This window comes from Trifolium pratense, linkage group LG4 (assembly GCF_020283565.1).
Source record: "Trifolium pratense cultivar HEN17-A07 linkage group LG4, ARS_RC_1.1, whole genome shotgun sequence".
Taxonomy (NCBI): domain Eukaryota; kingdom Viridiplantae; phylum Streptophyta; class Magnoliopsida; order Fabales; family Fabaceae; genus Trifolium; species Trifolium pratense.
This window is the reverse complement of record NC_060062.1, coordinates 34,426,208-34,449,073: the sequence shown is the minus strand read 5'-3', so window position 1 is coordinate 34,449,073 and position 22,866 is coordinate 34,426,208. Positions and strand designations below refer to the sequence as shown.

General features: G+C 32.1%; 2 protein-coding genes and 1 long non-coding RNA gene across 3 annotated transcripts; 1 reads left to right on the top strand and 2 right to left on the bottom strand.

Annotated features, from left to right (window-relative positions):
• Positions 1-1,035: 1,035 nt before the first annotated feature.
• On the bottom strand, positions 1,036-1,944 carry LOC123923215 (NDR1/HIN1-like protein 6). The gene has a single exon (XM_045975898.1). It carries the CDS (start codon positions 1,866-1,868, stop codon positions 1,098-1,100), a length of 771 nt encoding a protein of 256 aa, XP_045831854.1. The 5' UTR covers positions 1,869-1,944; the 3' UTR covers positions 1,036-1,097.
• Positions 1,945-7,348: 5,404 nt separating this feature from the next.
• On the top strand, positions 7,349-9,288 carry LOC123923979. Its single transcript, XR_006814548.1, has 3 exons — positions 7,349-7,552; positions 8,663-9,122; positions 9,214-9,288. It is a non-coding gene; the product is annotated as an uncharacterized LOC123923979 (long non-coding RNA).
• A 5,755-nt stretch (positions 9,289-15,043) lies between these two features.
• LOC123881958 (uncharacterized protein At1g65710-like) lies at positions 15,044-18,281 on the bottom strand. The gene is made up of 2 exons (XM_045930732.1): positions 16,987-18,281; positions 15,044-16,222 (listed from the first exon to the last, which is right to left on the bottom strand). Exons 1-2 carry the CDS (start codon positions 18,187-18,189, stop codon positions 15,467-15,469), a joined length of 1,959 nt encoding a protein of 652 aa, XP_045786688.1. The 5' UTR covers positions 18,190-18,281; the 3' UTR covers positions 15,044-15,466.
• Positions 18,282-22,866: the final 4,585 nt, after the last annotated feature.

Genomic DNA, 22,866 nt, shown 5'->3' with positions numbered 1-22,866 from the left:
GTCGTATTTCCTCTTTTCGTGCAATTAAGTTTTGCACAAAATTAATTTTAGAGTAAGAAGATTCAAACATAAATAAATTATCTTCATCATGTACCAAAAAAAAAAATTATCTTCATCAATTTCAAATAAATCAACGTTATTAAAAAATCAAAAAATTAAATCATATTTATCAAGGACAACGAAAAAGCAAGAAGAAAGCAACAATTTCTTGGGCAGTTAATTAGAAAAAATGAAACAAAGTTTTTAATGTCTTTGGCATCCATATTTGATTTTTGAGAAAGAATACTAGTGTTATTTAGTAATACTATATACTATTGAAACTTTTGTTAAAAAAAACTATTTTGGAATCAGAGTAAGTCACTACAATCTTGTAATCCTTATTTAAATTATGGTTTACCTACCCTTCCCAAACAAGATATAAATTAAGTTAACAATTAACTATTTTTTGAAACATTGAAAAAGAAGACATGGTAATTGAAACTTTGAAACCACCTATTATTTTCTTTATCCGCCCAACTAAAATACTACTCAGTTGGTAGCGATATTACATTATATATGTAGGGGCCGGAATTCGAACTCCGAACACCTCACTTATTCATCTCAAGAATGAAATTTCTAACCACTTGCCAAAAAAAAAAAAAAAAAATACTACTCCGTATAACATCTCTACAACAATAAATAAAATATCTTTAAAACTAAAATCAACTATATATGTTCTTATGAAGGTATTCAACCATCTACTAGTTTTATACTTAATTGCCATAAAGTTGATTAGGATACAACAAAGTGATAAACGGTCATAACAATATTTTCATATTAGTACACAAAAAATCATCCTAGTAATCGAAGCTTGAGTAAAAATCAGCAATATTTTTTATTAAATATATAGAATAACTATATATGTATATATGCTATACATAATATGTAAGTAATCAAAATTACAAAAAATGTAACTCAATCTCAAAATGCTGATGGAAACTAAAATCCATCACCATCACATGAGAAATCTCAAATAAAATACCATAATAAAAGGAATGAAAAAATAGAAATATAATAATAAACATCAATAGGCATAAGCATAATATGCACTAAAGAATTCAAAGCTTAAACCTAAACTTACAACTACTGCTTCTAATTCTAATAGAATTATTAGTATTAAGACTATCAACCACAATCCTACACCTAACCCTGAAATTAATCTTAAAAATCTTCAATTTTCCAAACTTAATCCTCACAGGTTGTTTAACTTTCAAATTAAGAGGAACACTACCAACTTGTGTAAATTGTTGTGTCAATGAATCTCTCAAACCTGTTGCATTTTGTGTTTGTCCATTCAAAGGTATACTAAGAACAGTAACATTTTTGTGACCTTGATAAAATTTAGGTAATGACCCTTCACATAATTTTGTATCATTATACCAAGCACTTATGTGACTTCCACCTCTATAATCAATTCCAATTTTTTTGTTTGGATTTCTTGCCATAATTGTTAAGTTGAACGTAACCGATAAGCTATTGTTGTCTGAGACATTGAATTGTGTGACACGTAATTCGTCGACCGAGTATTTTGGAATCTTTGGTCTAAATGCTAGGAAGAGTATTCCAATTGCTATGCCAATAGCTATGATTAGAATTATTAGTATGCTGAAAATCCAACAAAAGAATTTGCAACAACAACTTCTTCTTTTCTTTGGTGGCTTTGAATTTCTAATAGGATGATTAGGCATAGGAAGAGGTTGATGTTGTTGATGATCATCAGATTTTGAAGAGTTTCTTGGTACTAAAGGAGCTGAAGGATGTTGTTGTGGAGCTTCAACATCATGAAGTGGAACATCATGAAGTGGATGAATTTTCTGATTATCTGTCATAGTTTGTGAATTTTTGGTTTGTGAAGAAATCTTGGAATGAAATGAGAGATATTGGATGCAATGTTTGATTTGTTTTTCTTTGTTTTGATGTTTATATATAAGAAATGGTTGTTGAAAGGTTGAAGAGTAGAAGCTTCATATTGTTGACTTCTGAAAGGCTAAAAGTGAAACTTATTAAAGTATTCCCTCAATTTTATATTGAGTGCCTTTTAGCAAAAATAAAAATGTTTAAAATTCTACCAATGAATTAGTCAAAGTGGTAAGAATCATGGTCTCCTTAAATATATATTTGTCTGAGGTTCGATTCCTCACTCATGTACATGGAAAAAATTCGGTTGGAAAACAAGATTCATTATGAAAGATGGTACCAAGGATACTATCAGATTTTACTATTTCACAAAAATTAAGAAAATAAAGATTTTACTAAATTATCATTATTAATCATTTGTGTATTTTTATAATCATAAATTCAAACTAAAAAAAAATGATAATTTGCACGTATTATAAATTTTTTATACAGTGCAATTAAATCTTACTCCTTGTTTTTTGGTTTATTTTTTTTTGTACAAATGCGACATTTTTTGTTATGTAAATAAGATATCTTCTGCGTACAATTATAAAGATTAATTCATCAAGTCTTGTAGGATTTAAATGAATGACAAACTTTTCATAAGAATTTTAACGCCGCTACATGTTCAAGTCAGTATTCAAATCCAAGATTTTGGTTAAACTAAAAAAAGTCCGTACCATGTGATGATTGCTATTGAATCGAGAGAATACTAAATAATTTTTTTTAGATAAATATACTTTGAGTAGAAAAAGAAGATAAATTATACTTTACTATATATACATTTATTGACTTTGGTTAACGGCTAATGAGGTTTGAATTTATAAGTTTTTGCTATGAATCACATGTGATATATATACGTATGCAGGCACCAAATATGAAATATTCAATTCAACGTTTGTGTCTTGATTGAAATATTATGTGATTAATAGCCGCCGAAGCTTCTTTCTTTCTTTCTTTCTTTAGTTTCTTGCTTTGCTTCTCCATTCATTCCGTGTATGGTCTTGTGACGTGTACTTTTGTTTTGTTTTCTTCATCCATTCACGTTAACATTCACATACATTATACATATACTCGGATCCAGATTTGCTATAGTAATAAAATCACACAGTTTCAATCTCAGCCATTGCTTCTTGATCGGACGGATCTGATCAAATCAGCTATAAAATTCATCAAAATAATCACAATCATACACAACAGATCGGACAATCCACAATCAAAACTGCGTGAAAACTTTGTGGAATATTACGGCAGGAAATCTGCTTCCCATATACTCAACCACCACATAGAATATTATTTACTTAGTTTCATCTCAAGTCTTAATAGTATCTTGTATTCTTTTAGAAATAGAATATAGAATATACTTTATTATTTTAAAAACAATAAGAAATGTTGTTAATCTACTTTTTTGTGTGGAAGAAAAACAATCAATTGTATATACATGTATCTATGTTTTTTTCTTACACACTTCTTTTTATGTTTTTAAATAGAATTGTTCTTTTTAAGCAAAGGTGTAAGAGAGGTACACGAAATGAGTGTGAATGATAACTTTAAAAATTTATAAATATTTTGTTAAAAATTGATTATGATGTAAGTCTCAATTAAAAAATTACTCTTTGATTTATATGAATATTATAAAAATTATTGTAATAAAAAAGTAAAATTCGAATATCCAACTTGAATATATTGGTATGTATTGGGATGATAATGAACAGGGTACTATATGGTACTCATTTTCGTATTTTCAGTTTGAAAAATACTCGTATCCATATTTTTTGGTACTTAAGTACCCATAATCGCACCCATTATTTATAATTCCGGTGTTCATTTACTTTCCCATCTTTGTGTGGTATTCGTTGATTCGGATTGATCGACAGATCAACTCCGGTCAACTACTGATTCAAACGATAATTAAGTTCATCAACGATACAGACCCGAAAGCATATATGTATCCGGTCACTTTGATTTTATCACATTATTTGTAAGCATGCGTAAGTCGTTTTATGTTATTAATTTAGATGTTGTATATTTTAGACGTAGATACCTTTTCTTTTTAGTGGTGTTAATTTATACTTTCTTTTTTTTTTAATTTGATGTACTCTATCAATTTTTTTATTTTTTTTATAATACTACCAATTTAAATTAATAAATATCTTTTTATTTTAGTAAAAAAATCCCATATAGTTTTAGATATGAAACAATTGAGACCACTTATTAATCGAAGAATTAATAAATTTTCAAACCAAACTGTTGAAAAATTTGGCAATTCGAGTTTTACTTTTCTATTACAATGGCATCTATTTTTTATATCAATATACAATAATAACTAGTAAAGACTAATTACAAATAATTAAGATTATTATATAATCTATCAATTTTCTTTTTCCAAAGTCTATATACTTCATCGTTACATTATTTTATAGTTTTATCATACATCTTTATTAAGAAAAGAAAATTAAAAAAATTAACAAGTTTACTAAAAAAATAATGTTCTTTCTTTATTTTTGTTTTTAAAATACTTTTGATATAATTAATCATTGTTTGAAAATTGGAGTGGGGAAGGTGTTCTTATTCACAAGGTACTTTCCTTCATATCAACATTATACACAAGAAAGAAAAAAAATAAAGGAAATAGCAAGTAGTTAAAATGGGCAACGCAACCTTGAAGTAATATTATATTTATTTTTACAATAACGTTGCAAAACTTCTATACAATATATAAAATACTATCTCCATCATTTTTATAAGAAATAATTGAGTCAATAAAAATTAATGTATTTGATTCATAATAAGAATTAAATACTTCAACTTTTATTGATCAAGTTATTTCAGGAAAAAAGACGAGGGAGTATAATTTAGCGAGTTGGTTCAGAAACTCAACAAATCCATGAATACTCTCCTAGAGAGCGGAAGCCGACAAAAAACTGAGATTTACATCGCGATCGGCAACAAAATTTAAATTCAAAAACTGAATAACATTATAAAACTTTTCTAAAACAGATATAATTCCTTAATTACTATTAGAATTATCAACATTATTTTATCCTAATAGTCAATTATACATAATTTTTTCCCCTTAACTTCAACGAAAAGCTAAAAAATTCTCTCTGAAGTTTCCTTTGCATATTTTTACTTCCATTCACACAACACAAAGCAGGTTATAGTTTAGAAGTTTCATTTGCATATTTTCTTTTTATCCCTTAAGACATGTGCATTGACCAAACCAAAGCCCTCAAAGTTGTACTAAAATCCATTTAAAATTAAAAGGTGCTAATTTAATTAATAGTGTTTTGACTCACCAAATCCTGAAGTTGAAGACTTGAAACTTTAAGTCTCGTGATCTCATGGATGCTATCATCTTTTGTGCACTTGGCACTTTTTGTATTTGTTACATTTAAAAATGGTACTATAGATTAATCTTAGAGATGATAAAATAAAATATGAATTTATAAATTTAATTAATCATTTGTCTTAATTGTTGAGAATGTTATACGTTCAATAAGATACAAAGGTATAAACCATTCAACCTCACGTTCACATGTGTGATCTCAATATTAAGAGTTTGAGTTTATAACTTTAAAGTACGCGATTTAACGGTTCGATTTTCGCAACTACGATTGGAATGAGGTTAGAACCACTTTATGTCGGAACTGACCCCCAAACTAAATTAAATTAGTGGTGAAACAAAAAAATAAGTACGTGATTTAAAGTTTATATTGTGATATATAAATGTAAGTTATTCTCACATAAGGTCAGTCCGTAGGATGTGCAAGGTGTCCTATGAAATTGAGCTCTATTTGGGGTAAAAAAAATTATATAATAGAAAAATCCTTACCACTTGAACCAATTCATCATTGGTGATATTTGTCTTCTTATTACCACAAAATAACATTGTGAAGAATCTTGCTATTAATGAAAACCAGCTTCTTTTTTTTCCATATTAACATATATATATAAACATAGTTTTTTGTTGGGGATACATGTTAAGAATAAGGTATTTAGCAAGATCTTTCAACAGTTAAGTTAAAATTTTCATTACTTTGTTAGAGTTAGATATTTGGTGGTTTAGTTAGTTAGCCCCCGAAATTGTTCTATATAACAGTCATCATTGTACTATTTCCTTATGATAATTAGCTTGGACAAGAAGTTTGAGACAGTTCAAAAATTACCGTTGCGCATGATAACTAGAAATCGTTCAAAAAATAGAAAATTTAATATTTTACTTGTTCACCTTTTTGGATGAAACACCGTTCATATATAAGATGTGAACATTTCATATATACGGAATTTTTTTATTATACACATTCATCTTAAGATATGAATACAATTTTTTTATTAAGTTTATTGGACTGGACATTTTTATCGGATTCAAACACAGAATCTTGTAGTTATATGTGTGAATTTCAACTCAAAATCTTCCAATTATATGTGTGAGTTTCTGAAACTTATCGTCACTTGATCTAAAATAAATTGTTCATCAAATAAACTATAATAAAAAGGGAAACACACTTAGATAAATTGAACCTTTAATTTTATAAAAAAACAAGTTTATAAGCTAATATAATTAGGCATGGCAATAAAACCCATACCCGCGGGTACCCGCCCAAACCATACCCGCTTTGACGGGGAAAACCCGAGTTGACTGGGTTTGGGTTCGGGTTTGGGTTTTCCCCGATTTTAAAAAATGGGTTTGGGGCGGGTAATGGGTACATTGATACCCACCCCGAACCCGCCCCCGAACCCGCCCCGCTTATACTAAAAATTAGATTCATCTCTTTTAAATTAGAAACGTTTAAACAATCTCTTAAATTACATTCATATATTTAATTTTTATTTTTAATTTGAGTATTAAACAAACCATTTTCTCTATTTTTTTTTTTCTTTATTTAAAAAAATATTGTTGAGAGAAAATAATTTTGGACGTTTAACTTTTTTTTAATAAAAAAATACTAAAATACAATCTAAATTCATGTGGAAAGAGGCGTAATGGGGATACCCGAAACCCGATGGGGATACCCGATCCCCGTTGGGTATGGGTTTGGGGTTATCATTTTTATCCCCGCTAGAATTTGGGACGGGTTTGGGAAAACCCGAACTTTATGGGTTTGGGTTTGGGGAGGGCAAAACCCGTCCCCGCCCCGCCCGATTGCCATGCCTAAATATAATATATAGCTTATTTATATTACCAAACATTGATCGATCGATAGATAATACATTAATAAATTTGGGTATTATTTAAAAGAGAAACTCTAAAGACTATTGGGCCTCGGCCCAATATTTTGTTAAAATATATAATAATATTGAAAAATATCAATCAACAATTAACGGAAAAGAAAGAGTGACGCTTTTAGTTTGTTTCATTAGTCGTTCCTAACTTGCTATTCTTTTTTACATTCAAATTCAAATTGAATTTCACATTCAATCATTCTCTCAAATTCACCATGAACCGTTTCAGATTCGTTCATTCTTGAAAAGAAATAACAAAAGATTCTGACGAATGGGTAAACGTTCAGAATTCAGATACGACGCTTGATCGATAGTGCCGTTTGGGTCGGAAACGATCTCGAAGAGGGATGAATGGAGAACCGAATCATCGGCGTCGTATTCCTTCTCTAAGGTATTGATTGATTTATAATTATTCAGCAATTTTCGCATTCTTGATTATCCAAGAAGAAGCTTATGCAATTTTCGTATTCTTCAAAACCCTAAATCGTAGTATTTGTTTGTTATGGCATCACTGAAATTCTTAAGCCTTTGTATTTGCTGATTTGCGGTGAACCTAATCCAAGGGACAGTCACACTTGCAGTGTTGTTGGTCATAAACTATTTGTGGGTAACAATGGGATGAATACACAGATGGATTTGCATATTGTGACCCTATTCATTGATGCCTTGAATTTACTTGCGATATTGATGGCTCGATGATCCTACTGGTGCCTTGAGCTTACTTTTAATTTTGATGCCTCATTGACTGACCCTAATGGAGCTTTGAATTTACTTGTTATGTTGTTGCTTCGATGACCCTAATGATGCCTTGAATTTACTTGCTATATTGTTGCCTCAATGACCCTAATGATGCCTTGAATTTACTTGTCATATTGATTCCTCCATGACCCTAATAAAATGAAGTATTATGAATACTCAAATGTAAAAGTTGCCTTATTGCGATATTCAAATGAATTTTTATTCATTCATAATGCCTAGATGACCCTAACGGAAGTATTGTGAATACTTTAGATGTGGTATTGATGCCTCAGTGATCCTAATGACGCCTTTAAGATACTTGCAATATTAATACCTTGATGACCCTAGTGATGCCTTGATGATCCTACTGGTGCCTTGAGTTTACTTTTAATCGTGATGCCTCATTTACCCTAATAGATGCCTTTAAAATTTATTTGCAATACTAATGCCTCGATGTCCCTACAAATGCCTTGAATTTACTTGTGGTATTGATGCCTCGATGACCCAAATGATGCCTTGAATTTACTTGCGATATTGATGCCTCGTTGACCCTACTGATGCCTTGAATTTACTTGGGATATTGATGGCTCGATGATCTTACTGGTGCCTTGAGCTTACTTTTAATTTTGATGCCTCATTGACCCTAATGATGCCTTGAATTTACTTGTGATATTGATGCATCAATGACCCTAATAAAATGAAGTATTATGAATATGCTTAATATATTATTGCCTAATATATTAATTTATTTTGCTTTTTTCAGTGCGATGAAACAACTTATGAATATGCTTTTTTCATGAAAGCTTTTGGAATGTTACATGAATAAGTTAATATATTAGGCCAGCTTCAGCAAGATTATTTTTTATTGGTGGAAGACTTTTCATGGAAAAAAGGATGAGTTATTTTGACCCTCCTAGTTAGTGCACAATCAATACTGAGGCTTCAGAGACACAGACAAGTTTCAACACCAATGACCCGAAAGGATATTATTTGTTCCATCAATGTTGTTTTGGATGTCTAAATGAAGTTTTAAGAATACTTTACTTGTGATATTGATGCCAAGATGACCATACTGATGCCTCGAATTTACTTCCGATTTTGAGCCTTTGTATTTTTTGATGTGCAGTGAACCTAATCCAAGGGACAGTCACACTTGCAGTGTCGTTGGTCATAAACTATTTGTGGGTACTAATGGGATGAATTCACTGATTGATTTGCATATTGTGAGTTATCTATCTCACATCTTACATATATTAATTTAAGAAATTCTAGCTAGCAATACACTTTTTGATGCACTCTTCATTATGTCAATAGAGAGAGTATGCTAAAATGTGTGGATTTTAGCTCAAGTGGGTTGATTTTTGCATGAGCAAGTACAGCTCTGGCCTCACATCTGTTTTGGGCGATGTCACTGAAAGCTAAGTCTTAAGCTAAAACATGAAAATGTTATGAAGCTATATAGTTACATGCTCTTTATCTACTTACAACTTACTGATGTTATATTGTTTTTAGCTATGCAAACGTTGTAATGTCCAATTATAAGAGGAAAAGGGCCAGAGGCATGTGAGGGTCATAGCAAAACAGTTATTGACCAACAACTCTTCATCTTTGGTGGTTGTGAACAATCTGCTGATATTAACAATGATCTTTACATATACACACTGAATACAGGTAATTTTCCCCCATCATACCGTGATAATGTTCATTCATATTTAAATGAGACCTCATGTAGGGGATATAAAGTAGGATAGATTGACCAGGATTTCCTATTCTATTGATTATTTTTCTAGTTAAAACTAGTCATACTGCCTGATTTGCTTTTTGAGGCTCATTATAATTTCAATTGTGAATGAAATTATAATTGGTTTAACTTGTTTGGAGATCTTGTTTTGACACATAGGGAGAATTATGTAGCTGTATTATTTGGATATGCATTCCTCAATGACCCTAATGATGCCTAGAATTTATTTGCAATACTGATGCCTCCATGTCCCTACAAGATGCCTTAAATTTACTTGTGGTATTGATGCCTCAATGACCCTAATGATGTCTTGAATTTACTTGCGATATGGATGCCTCATTGACCTTACTGATGCCTTGAATTTACTTGCGATATTGATGGCTCGATGAGATGCAACTTTTTCGCTGATTGCTGACAAAATTTGAACTGATTTAATTTATTTCAAAAAAGTGTTCCTAAAAAAATGATTGCTGACAAAATAATCAATATTCTATATGATTGGTCATATAATCGTGGTTATATAGATGCTTTTTTTGAAGTATCTTTAATTGGGAAGGAAATTCATACATATTTTGTGCTCACTCTTGACAACAGACTTAGTATTCATTGATGTGCTAACTTACAAAGAATTGCGGGGGGAGTCTATATCAGCTGACCGGGCAAAACCTACAGCTCAAGTCTGACGAATGCCGTTTATGTTCCTGGTGAAAAAGAAAAGAGTCGCTTTCCTTCCCCATCTCTATTTGATACAGCTAGAGTTTCTACTGGTGCCTTGAGTTTACTTTTAATATTGAAGCCTCATTGACCCAAATGATGCCTTGAATATTTGCAATAGTGATGCCTCATTGTCCCTATAGATGCCTTGAATTTACTTGTGGTATTGATGCTTCGATGACCCTAATGATGCCTTGAATTTACTTGCGATATTGATGCCTCGTTGACCCTATTGATGCCTTGAATTTACTTGCGATATTGATGCCTTGATGATCCTAATGACGTCATCCTTGAATTTACTTTCAATATTAATGCCTCGATGACCTTATTGGTTGTAAATTCTTGAGATATTGATGCCTCGATGACCTTAATGATGCCTCGATATAATGAATACTTTACTCAAATGTAAATATTGCCTTATTGCGGGTATTGATATGAATTTTATTCATTCATAATGCCTGAATGACCCTGGAAGAACTATTATGAATACTTGTGCGATATGGATGTCTCGACGCCCCTAACAATGCCTTGAATTTACTTGCAATATTTGATGCTTCGATGCCCATAATGCCTTAAATTTGCTTTTGATATTGATGACTCAATAACCCTAAATGAAGCATTACAAATAATGATGACTATAATTTACTTGTGATATTTGATTCCTCGATGCCTAATGATGCCTTCAGTTTGCTTGTGATATTGTTGCCTCCATGACTCTAAATGAAGTAATATGATTATATGAATACTCTAGTCATGATGTGAAAGTTGCCTTGTTTTGTGATATTGATGCCTCAATGACCCTTCTGATCCCTTGAATTTATATGTGATATACCTCAATGACCCTTCTGATCCCTTGAATTTATATGTGATATACCTCAATGACCCTAATAAAAAATGAAGTAAGGATACTTTCTTTATGGGATGAATCGACTGAAGGATTTGCATATTTTAGACCCTTGAGTTATCTTTCTCATATCTTTCTTATATATATCCATTTAAGAAATTCTAGCCAGCAGTACACTATTTGATGCACTCTTTATTATGGCAAATTTGATTTGGGATCTACTAAACTAAAAACTTGGGTCCCCACTTTATCAGTGTGCCCTCTTATATAATTTATCTTTTTTTTTTTTTTTTGACTCACTCAGATATAATTTATCTAATAATGAAAAGTGTGTCAATAGAGAGTATGTTATGTGTGGGTTTTAGCTCAAGTTGGTTGGTCTTTGCATGAGAATGTACGACTCTGGTTTCACACCTTTTTTGGACGATGCCACTTAAAGCCAAGTCCCAAGCTAAAACCTGAAAATGTTATGCAGCTACATAGTTACATGCATTTTATCTATTTACAACTTACTGATGTTGCATTGTTTTTAGCTTTGCAAATGTTGTGGGAATATCAAATTATAAGAGAACAGCCAGAGGCACGTGAGGGTCATAGCGCATCGGTTGTTGGCCAACGGCTCTTCATCTTTGGTGGTTGTGGAAAATCTGCTGTTAATTTCAACGAGGTTTAGTACAATGAGCTTCACATACTGAATACAATAATTTTCCCTCATCATACACCATAAGGTCGGTTATTAATTAAGTTCGTTCTGCACACAATAAGTTCCCTTTAACATTTAAATGAGACCTACTGTAGGTGACTTAAAGTATGATAAATTGACCAGGATTTCCTATTCTGTTGATTATTTTTGCAAACAGTTAAAAGTAGTCATACGGCCTGATTTGCTTTTTGAGGCTCATTATAATTTCAATAGTTAATGAAATTATAATTGGTTTAACTTATTTGGAGCTCTTGTTTGGATACATAGGGAGAACTATGTAGCTGCATTTTTTGGATATTGATGCCTTGAATTTACTTGAATTATTGATGCCTTGATGACCCTAATGATGCCTTGGATTTACGTGTGATATTGATGCTTCGATGACCCTACTGATGCCTTGAATTTACTTGCGATATTGATGGCTCGATGACCCTAATGATGCCATGAATTTCTTGTTGTATTGTTTCCTCGATGACCCTAATGATGCCGTAAATTTACTTGCAATATTGATGCCTAGATGACCTTAATAAAATGAAGTATTATGCATACTTTACTCATAATGTAAAGGCTGCCTTATTGCGATATTGATATGAATTTTTATTCATTCATAATGCCCTGATGGCCCTAAATGAATACTTTAGATGCAACATTGCTGCCTCGATGACCCTAATCATGCCTCGAATTTTCTTGTGATACTGATGCCTCGATGACCCTAATGATGCTTTGAGTATTATGAATACTTCACTGAAATGTAAAAGTTTCCTTATCGCGATGTTGAAATGAATTATTGTTCATTCATAATGCCTCGATGGCCCCAAATGATGTATTACGAATAATTGCCTTGATGACCCTATTGATGGCTTGAATGTACTTGTGATATTGATGCCTCGATGACCCTACCGATGCCTTGAATTTACTTACTATATTAATGCCTCAATGACCTTACTGGTGCTTTTATTTTACTTGCAATATTGATGCCTCAATGACCCTAATGATGCCTTTTATTGGACCCCTAGAACCAAATTCACAACTTTTTAAGGCTTAACCGGGTGGACAAAATGGTTAAATCTCAAATCATGTGTAGAAATGGAATAGAAATTTACTATACAGTCCCAATAGATTGCAGCACCTGCTGTGCTTACTGCAAAACATACAAAACCTGCTGAGGAGCCAAATTACGCAAAACCTGCGAGTGCAGCACCTGTGATGTCTACTGATAATGATGCACCTACAGCGCAACAGATCAATGCTCTTAAGCAGCAGCATCTGGTACAGGTCCCGGTTAAGAATTATGCAGACAAGAATTTTGAAGCTGAGATCAGTATTGACACAATTTTGGCGGCAACCTCTTGTACAGTCATAAGCCAGCAGCAACATCTGTTTTTCCTAATACACAATATGATAATACTATCGTATTGGAACCTATAACTAATCGGGTTGTTGTGAAAGCTTCAAATCAGACTTGTGTAGATGGACTTCTCAATGATAGTGATGATGAAAATATTCATGGAAATCGGTAACAATATTATTGTGGCAGAACCGGTGCAAACTTATGTGACCGAACCGGTAGCGCAGACTGTGGGTACAATAACAAAGAAACATGATTCAATGCAGTCTATGTTGCGAAAGGTAATGCATCTAAACAAGCAGATCCAATTGCAGCCGCTTGCGGTGAAGATACTAGCACAAGGCAATCCTTATCATGTACCAAGAATCCTGCTGGTGTGGCTGATAATGCTAACAGTCACGCAAGTTAACCATGCGCTACGAGATCTGCAAGGAAATAAGGTTATGCCTGACGATGTTACGCGAGGACACAGCGTGCAAGAATATGTCCCAGAGACTCAAATGGAAATCACCAGTCAGTCCGCTGCTAGTTAGAATCTCCCTGTTATGGTTTTAGGTAGTTTGTTTCACCTTATTTTCGGGGTAAGGTCTTGTCCCCTGTACATTTTTTTTTCTTTCTTTTTATTTATTTATATATGAGCTATGGGAAGAGGATGGGAGTGATTAGGGATGCCAACTTCGTTTGGTTGCTTAGTTACTCCTTAATGTCAGGATGCTCTTAATTCAGCGAAAGAAAAAAAAAACTCTTCCTTGCACACCGAAAATTTTCCTACACTCTTTAATGAAACTTTCACCATTAAGGCGGTGGTGAAATTAAGGGCCTCCCCTTTATCCCCAGGCAATCAGTTGCTGTTAGATTATTCAGATTCTATTCGGGGTGTTTCTTCAGTCACAAGGAGCTATGAAACTGAATTGGAACATGTAGAAGTTAGTAGTTATTTTAAAACAATATATTATTATGTCTTTCTTGTTTTGCAATTTTAATCATAGATTAGTGTGAAATTCTGAGTAACAGTGTTAGTTGACCGCATAATGTTCTAATATACCTCTTCTCTAGTTGATATTTTATTATCAAGGTTTTTTGAGTTAAGTTGTAGCTATCCTAACAACACCAGTTATTTATTTTTGTTTGAAATTACAGTCAGAGAAATGAAAACAAGATTTATTAGCTGAAATTGTGTTTGAGCAGCGAGGCAGAAAACTTTCCAATATCGTTAAGTCCTTTTGAAAAGGGCAATTTGAGTCCTGCTAAAAGAGAAATTCTATACCAGAACTGCCGAGAGCTAGGAAGATGTATGCCTCTATTTTGTTCGGTATTAGTTTCCTTGTAATTCGAATAAAAACCATTTTTTGTCTTAAATTGTGAAGGAAAAGGAAAACCTTTATGCATCATTTTTGTTCTTTAAGCACTGTTTTCATTTTATTTTTCAGAAAAGTAATGACAGAAACATAATGTCTATGCGGTTGACTGAGGAGGCTGAAAGATATATTGTGGATTTTATTTCAAATGTTGAAGATATATTTCAAATGTTGAGGAGGCTGAGGATTTTATTGCCTATATCTCTTCCTGTTTCGATGGATGGGATTATGTAACCATGGTTGCAATGGGAAACAACTAGTGATACTACTTCTACGACAAGCATGAATAAAAGCACTTTTGGCATCGACTCCGAATATTGCCACTCCGATTTCCACTCAGGTTATCACTGAACTTTTAAATTGTTTTTATTATAGAATGGATTTAATATGAAGTTTTTAAATACTAAAAATTTAAGATAAAAATAATGAAAATCTGAACCAAAAAATTCAAATTTAAACATATTTTTTGTGATCATTTGAAGAAAGTAAGAACATAACATACTGCAACAAATATAATTGCAAGAAGAAACAAGTATTCATGAAACACAATAGTGAAAATGGCAAAGACAAGAAAATCTTAAATTTTGCCTTAATGAAAAAAACATAAACAGTTAGTTGCAAGCATGCAACTCCACCACCTAACACAAGAAATATCAAACTTAATAACAATCATTCAAATTATTACAAAATGAAAATGAAAATCCAAATATCTGCATCACATCTATTAGTATGTCTGGAATGACGATGAGTTTGAAAAAATCACGCTAGCACTGTGATTTTGTTGAAGCTCCAAAATGTAGCAATTGCCAAAATCAACTTACCGTGATTCTGACAATCCTAACTACAATCCAAAGATGCACTATGTTGATGCAGTAGTAGCAAGCCTTCCGCGTCCAATGCCGCCACTATGTTGATGATCACACTCTCTTCTTTTCAAACTATCTTCTTTTGAATTCAATCTTGAACTCCAACATTCAGATGAATCACCAGAAGAACAAATATTCCATTGTTGTTGACCACTACTCACAGTAAAGCTATTACTACCTGAAGATTCTTGATCTTCCATATCAATTACTCCACAAATTGAACCACCTCTCTTAACAGTAACATACTTATGCAAACTTGGTTCCATCACATCAATTTCAGATTCTACAAATGATGATTCTTGAACAACATTGTTATACTCATTCCTAATTTTCTTGTCATTTGAGAAAGTTGAGCTTGTTGTAGAGTTAAGATCAGCAACAGCTTCAAGGATAGAACAAGCTTTGTTAAGACAAGCTGGAAGAGAAACTTGTGTTGTGTTTATGTTCTTTTGATGAAAGTTTTGAATGTCTTCAAGGAGTAATGATGTGTAGGATGTTTGTGGAGGATTGGTTGGAGGAGCATCGGCCGAACTTATGATGTCGAAGTCTCTTGATCTTCTAGCTGATCTGCTTCTTGTAATCCCTGATGGCATTACTACATTCTTCACAATAGCATTATCAGACATTATCTTAATCTCTTCCTCTTGTTGCTGTTGTTGTTCCTTTGGGTGGCAATTCACAACCTTTTCCATTGCAACTTTGTTGCTTGTCCTGTTTCTCTTGCTGTCCTTCATATCAACATTTGGTTTCTGCAGTTGGAATGGAAAAATATCATATCAGTATGTAAAAAAATGGAAAATAGGTTTTAGTTTACCAATTTCTAACAACCATATAATTTATGGCAAATGCTAACAAGTGTCCTATAACGGTACATGTTAAGGAGTATTGTCTTAAGAATTGTGTATTCAATTCATTCAAAGCTAAAAAAATTGCTTTGAATTAAGGAGACACACACCCCTAATAATGTAGTAAGAGCTACCAACTTCAATAAAGATTTAGGACAGAATTTACATATAATATACCACTGGCAGAATTTCAGACTTGAACACAAATCACAACTAATACACGCAAAATTATAGTCTACTTTCGGTCTTAACCCTCTTGTCCTTGAGGGAATGAGACCCTAATAGTCCTCCTGAGTTCGACGAAAAATAAGTAAAGTCTGACTAAATATTGTTCCAAACAAGGTTTCAAACACGGGTTTCTATGAGCATTTGTTATCTTCTAATATACTACTAGTATCAATCAATATAATATCAATTACTCCCTCTGCTCTCATATATAAGCAAAGATTCATTTTTCAGGTTCATTCAATTCGTGATGTATCTATTCCAGGCTTATATATGACCAAAGGGAGTATTATACAAAACTCACTTAAACCAATATCATTATATCCCTATTGTTTCACTATCTCATCACATCAATGATCAATAATAACAGTAACACGGAAAAATTATAAGAAAAATTTATTCCAGCTGAGACAAAAAAAACCAAAAGCCTAAAAGTAATTTACCTGAACAGTCTCAGCTTCAATCTCCTTTTTGCCTTTATTCTGAACTTTGCTTCCACCATTATTAGCATTTGATTGTGGATAAGAAAGTGAATTAGGATCAACATCACTAAGAGGGTTTCTTCTATAAGGTGAAACTTCAGTTTTCCTTGCAGAATTATTCCTACTAAGAGAAGGTTGCTGCTGCTGCTGCTGATTCACACCATTCCCAATTCCTCTAGCAGGTGACATAGAACGCGGCGATGCAACATTTCTCTTCACATTAACCCTCTTAACAGATTCACCATTGTTACTTTTATCCATAACCAATGATGTAACAGTTGCAGGAACAGTCACCATTTTCCCTGGCCTAGAACAACCCGAAACCGAACCAGAACCATTGTTGTTGTTGCTTCCATTTGCATTAGTATCAGAAGATCTTCTTCCAGGAGATCTACTCACTCTTCTTTCTCTACTACTTGACCTTTGATCTCTTTCTCTACTTGGTGTTCTTCTCCTTCCATTAGAAGATTTTGCATTCGGAGAATTGCGGTGGCGTGGACGGTTGTTATGGCGAGCAACACCGCCATCATATTCCTCACTGTTATCACTAGCATTAACTCTTTTTTGTTCATCTTCAGCTGAAATTGCATCATTGTTATCACAGTGATCAAAATCAAAACTTCTTTTTGAACCAGAATATTTTCTGGTAGATGAAGAAGCAGCTTTTCCAGAAGAGCTTCTAGAAAGTCTTCCACATTGGATTAGTATTGCATCAACTTCTTCTTTTGTACAGCTTGAAGTTCTCACACCAACAACACCAACTTTGTTACTGTTATTATTGTTGTTATTGTTGTTGTTGTTCAATGATTCTGTTTCACTAGATGAAACAAACCCATCAATGTTTTGTGATGTGAGATTGTGTTGAACATTGAAAGGTGTGATTTTGATGTTGTTTTTCTCTCTTTCATCATGGCTTTTTCTGTGTTTGATGATAAAAATCTCTTTTTTTGGTTCTTCTTCATGTTCTTTTGCAACTTTTTCTTCTAGGTTTTGTTGTTTCTCTTGAACAACAATGTTGTTGTTTTTGTTGTTCAAGGTTGTTTCTGGTTTGAAAAGGGTTAATTTGACATTGTTATCAGAAAGGGGTGTGGAAAGTGATTTGGTGGAAGAAAGGGGGTTTGAGGAAGTAGAAGATGCTTTCTTCTTGCTTAAACATGCACCCATTTTTGTGACCAAAGAATGGAAATTGTGAAGATTGTAGAGACTGTTTCAATCAGAGAGAAACAAAAGGGGGTTTAAGGAAATTTGAATTTGAATATGGAACTGTGTTCAAGAAACATTTTTTATACATAAAAATTGTAACTTTCAGTTTGATTAATGAAAGAGAGAGAGAGTTAAGAAATTCAAATTTTGGAAAAGATTCAATTTTTGAGTTTGAGATCCGTTAGAGGGTCAGGTCATGTGTGTCTGACCAAGTTGGGTCCACTAAGTCACTACCTACCTTTTATTCCATTAACTTTCTTTTAATATACTCTCCCCGGTCTTTTTTATAAGGAACATTTTGAGAAAAAAATTTGGTTATTTTTATAAGAAATTTTAACCAATTTTCAAATGTTTTAAATGTCTAATTTTACTTATGTCCTTATTTATTATGAGAGAGAATATTAAAAGTAAGTAAGTTAGTTAAATTAATTAAGATTAATTAAATAAGGTATACATGGAATACATTTAAATTTTTAAGAGTATTAAATTAAAATAATTATGTAAAATGTGCTTTCTTAGAGTATGTGTAATTTTTTTCAAAGTATTTCTTATAAAAAATAGTGGAGAGAGCATTTTCAAATAGTACTACTGTATAATAATAAATTATAGGCTTAATTAGTAAAATGGTCCCTTAAAGACATTTTTGGTTTCACATTAGTCCCTTAAAGAAAAAAAGGTCTGAATAGGTCCCTTAAAGAAAAAAATGTCCGAATAGGTCCCTTAAAGACATATCCGTTAATCAGTTTGGTCCTATTCGAACCTTTTTTAGGGACCAAACTGATTAACAGAGATGTCTTTAAGGGACCTATTCGGACATTTAAGGGATCTATTCAGACTTTTTTTTTCTTTCAGGGACCAATCTAAAACTAAAAATATCTTTAAGGGATCATTTTTCTAATTAAGGCTAAATTATACTGTAATTAGTATTATTGTATGTGGAAAACAATTTGGATCTTTAGATTTTGTGTTTGTCCTTTTTATTCTGGCTAGATTCAAATTTGTACAACGGCTAAATTGGATTGATTGGGTCAACAAAAAGTTAATTGAAAAGTTAGAAGCATTTTTTTGAGGTTAGAAAGATAAGCAACGGCTATATGCGTTTAAAAGATTGGATTGTTGTTAGTTTTTCAAGAGAATTTGTCATTCAACAAGAATATTGACTTACTTGTATCGAAAGAATTTACCGGCGTGTTACATGGATTTTTAGTAGCGAGGGCAACGGGCGCCCATGAGTGCGGGTTTGACATTTACTAAACCCACACTCGAAATTATCACCTAAACTCAAACTCAAAGGTTGTTCGGGTGGGAAAACAACACCCACGCCCACACCCATTGGGTTCGGGTTTTTTTCCACTCAAACTCAAACCCGCATCACATTTGAAAATAATTTGCAAATTTAAGAAATTAAATTCCAACATAGACTTTGAATTAAATTACAACTAAAATTAAGGTCTTCCAAGAAAATTCAAACATAGACTTTCAAGAAATTACAACATAGACTTTCAAGAAATTAAATTACAACTAAAATTAAGGTCTGCCAAGGAAATTGAGGGATACTATGAAGATAATTAGGTAATTATAAAATATTTCGGGTGAGTGTATGAGTTTCGGCTGTGAGTTTGACTGATATCAAACCCACACCCATATTATTGGGTGTCACCCGAACCCAAACCCAATCAAATCGGATTTCCCCCGTTAACTTGGGTTTGGGTTCGGGTGGATCTTTCGGGTTTGAATTTTTTTGTCATCCCTAATTTTTAGTTAGGCAATAATAAAATTGTGGTAGAAACTTGCATTGAGTTTTTTTTTTCGTACAGAGTTTTGTTTTAGAGATAGTCTTTTTTTTAATGAATTTCAGAGACACAAACATTTAGACATAAACATTTAGGCATAAAATTTAGGCACATCCCTTGTAAAAAAAAAAAAATTAGGCACATCCATTAATCCTACTTTAATCCTTTTTTCTTTAATTTTTTTAATTTCATGTGTGTCTAACCATTCCTTTTTATTTTTATTAACAAGAGGGCTTATGCCCATGTGTGTCTAACCATTCTCTTTGTCAATAATATAGGTTTTACAATGGCGTAATTGATATATATACTCACTCTGATTACTATTATAGGTAAGAAAACTAGTTATTCTAGTCTCTTTTTTTTTTACCAGGTGCTTTCTTTAGTCTTAAATCTTATAGAAAAATTATTTTTTAGATTCATTAAGAATGTAATGTATTTAGTCCATATTATAGATTAAATACATTAAATTTTTAATTAATCTAAAAATTAATGTATCTGATCTATAATATAGATTAGATATATCAGTTTTTCAATAAACATAAAAAGTGATTTTTTTGTTTATTATAATAACGGGAGAAAGTAATTATGTGAGTCTCTAAAAGAGTAATCAGTCAATTTAGTCTCTAAACTATCACTCTCTCACCAACTTAGTCCCTAAACTATTAAAAATAACTAAAGGGTCCCTAATCTATTTTTCATCCGTCAATTTAGTCTCTAAACTATCAATCTCTCACCAACTTAGTCCCTAAACTATTAAAAACAACTAAAAGGTCCCTAATCTATTTTTCATCCGGCAATTTAGTCCCTAAATCATCACTCTCTCACCAACTTAGTCCCTAAACTATTAAAAACAACTAAAAGGTCCCTAATCTATTTTTCATCCGTCAATTTAGTCCTCGGTTAATTTGTCTATAAAACCCTAAAATATTATCACCCTTTCTTCTTCCACGTGCTTCAACGAAAACAACCACTCCACTCTCCGGCAACAACCGTTTTGCTCGCAACACAAATATAACCTTTAGAACGAAAAGAGATCTTTAGTATGAAAAAAGTGGCAATTGTCGTTTTTTTTTTTTAACACAGAATATTTTTTTTATTCAACTTTTTGACTGAAAGATTAAAAAAAAATATGATTTAACCGCTTTTGATTTTATAGCTTGTTGTTTTGTCTGGTTTAATAATATTGCTTATCCTAGTGAGTTTTATACTCTCACTGGACCGGAAGCTTTTCAAGCTCAAGCATTTACTTTTCTTGTTAGAGACTACGCTAAAATCAAGTCTGTTTTTTGTTCTCACTTTTGTAAATTTGTAAGGGTTTGTGATTTTGTTTTATCCCTTTTAAGTTTATGCTGTGATCTCTTATTTTTTGCGGGCCTGAGAGTTTTTTTATCCTTCTATTCCTTTTCTTCTGTTATTGTAAGGAATGTTTTGGGGTGTGTTAGTGTGTATAATGATGACATAAAGGGTACAAAAGTGCCATTATATGTAGTATGCTAACAAAGTCTTATTAAATTCCAAGCATTTGTATGGTGAATTATCTTTGCAGACTGGTTGTGTTATCGGTAATACTAGTAGGAGCTAGCTATTTTCATCCATGCCAGTGTGTTAAGAAGTGCCTTGGAGATATTATAACAGGTTTGTTAGGAATCATAAAATGATGTTTATGAGGGATTAAATTGAAGAATGTGAATATAGTTTAGGGACCTTTTAGTTGTTTTTAATAATTTACGGACTAAGTTGGTGAGAGAGTGATAGTTTAGAGACTAAATTGACGGATGAAAAATAGATTATGGACCTTTTAGTTGTTTTTAATAGTTTAGTATTTGGTGAGAGGATGATAATTTAGGAACTAAATTGACTGATTACTCGTCTCTAGAATGAGCTCCAAGTTTAACCACCTTAACTACTATTTATTGTGATCAAATTAAGGATGCTATACTCGAGCCGAGTATTGCCAATAGACTCTAGTGACATGCGTTGAGCTATTGGTCAAATTTTATGACAGTCACAACTTCAAATTTTTCCGGAAAAATTATCAAATATTAAATTGATGTGAAAATTCATATTTCAATTTTTATGACAATTAAAATTAAATAAATAATTTTTATCAAAAAAAAAACTAAATAAATAAATAATTAAACTAAAATATACTATGTAATTATATATAATATAAGTCTAGCTTAATGCATGGAGAGGCCACAAGCCCACAACTCATACTCGCCCTCCTTAGATATTTGATTTAAGTAGTTATTATTCTTTTAATGGTGATTGTTTATAAAGAATCGGACCCTAAATATCTATATTTTTTCAAAAAATTTAATACATTAAATAAAATGAAAGTTACTTTTTGCATGAGGTTCATTCGTTAAAATATTATTTTTAGTGAAGACGGAATTGTTAGCTAAGGTGTGTTGTACAAACCACGTTATTTAACTTTAGCAATTATTCTTATACACGTGACCAAATATAATTTTTTGGTCACACTTACAAAATTTGAATTTTTATTTTATTATTTTAATTATTTCATAAATAACAAAAATTATGTGAGTGTGACTATATGATCACGTGATCTTTCTCTAACTTTAGTTCATCTACTATGTCATGTGTCTTTTGTGCAAGAGAAACTCTTACTTGGACACGTATCCAACACTTTGCATTTAGGCGCAATGGTGATAAACTAAGGAACCAAACCAACTCATTATTGAACTAACAATAATTATAATGATGCTCTTAGATGTGTCTCTGGAATGGTGAAGTCTTTCTCTATTATTTTTTATTATTAAAAATGTTATATGAACACCAAATCGAGACACCTAAATTCAATTAGTTTTTACATTGTTAACAC

Excerpts from the sequence above, each read along its gene's own strand:
- LOC123923215 (XM_045975898.1), bottom strand. The coding sequence starts at position 1,868 with ATGACAGATAATCAGAAAATTCATCCACTTCATGATGTTCCACTTCAT.
- LOC123881958 (XM_045930732.1), bottom strand. The coding sequence starts at position 18,189 with ATGGGTGCATGTTTAAGCAAGAAGAAAGCATCTTCTACTTCCTCAAAC. Across the intron at positions 16,223-16,986 it reads TTGAAGCTGAGACTGTTCAG|AAACCAAATGTTGATATGAA; the intron begins GTAAATTACTTT and ends TTCCAACTGCAG.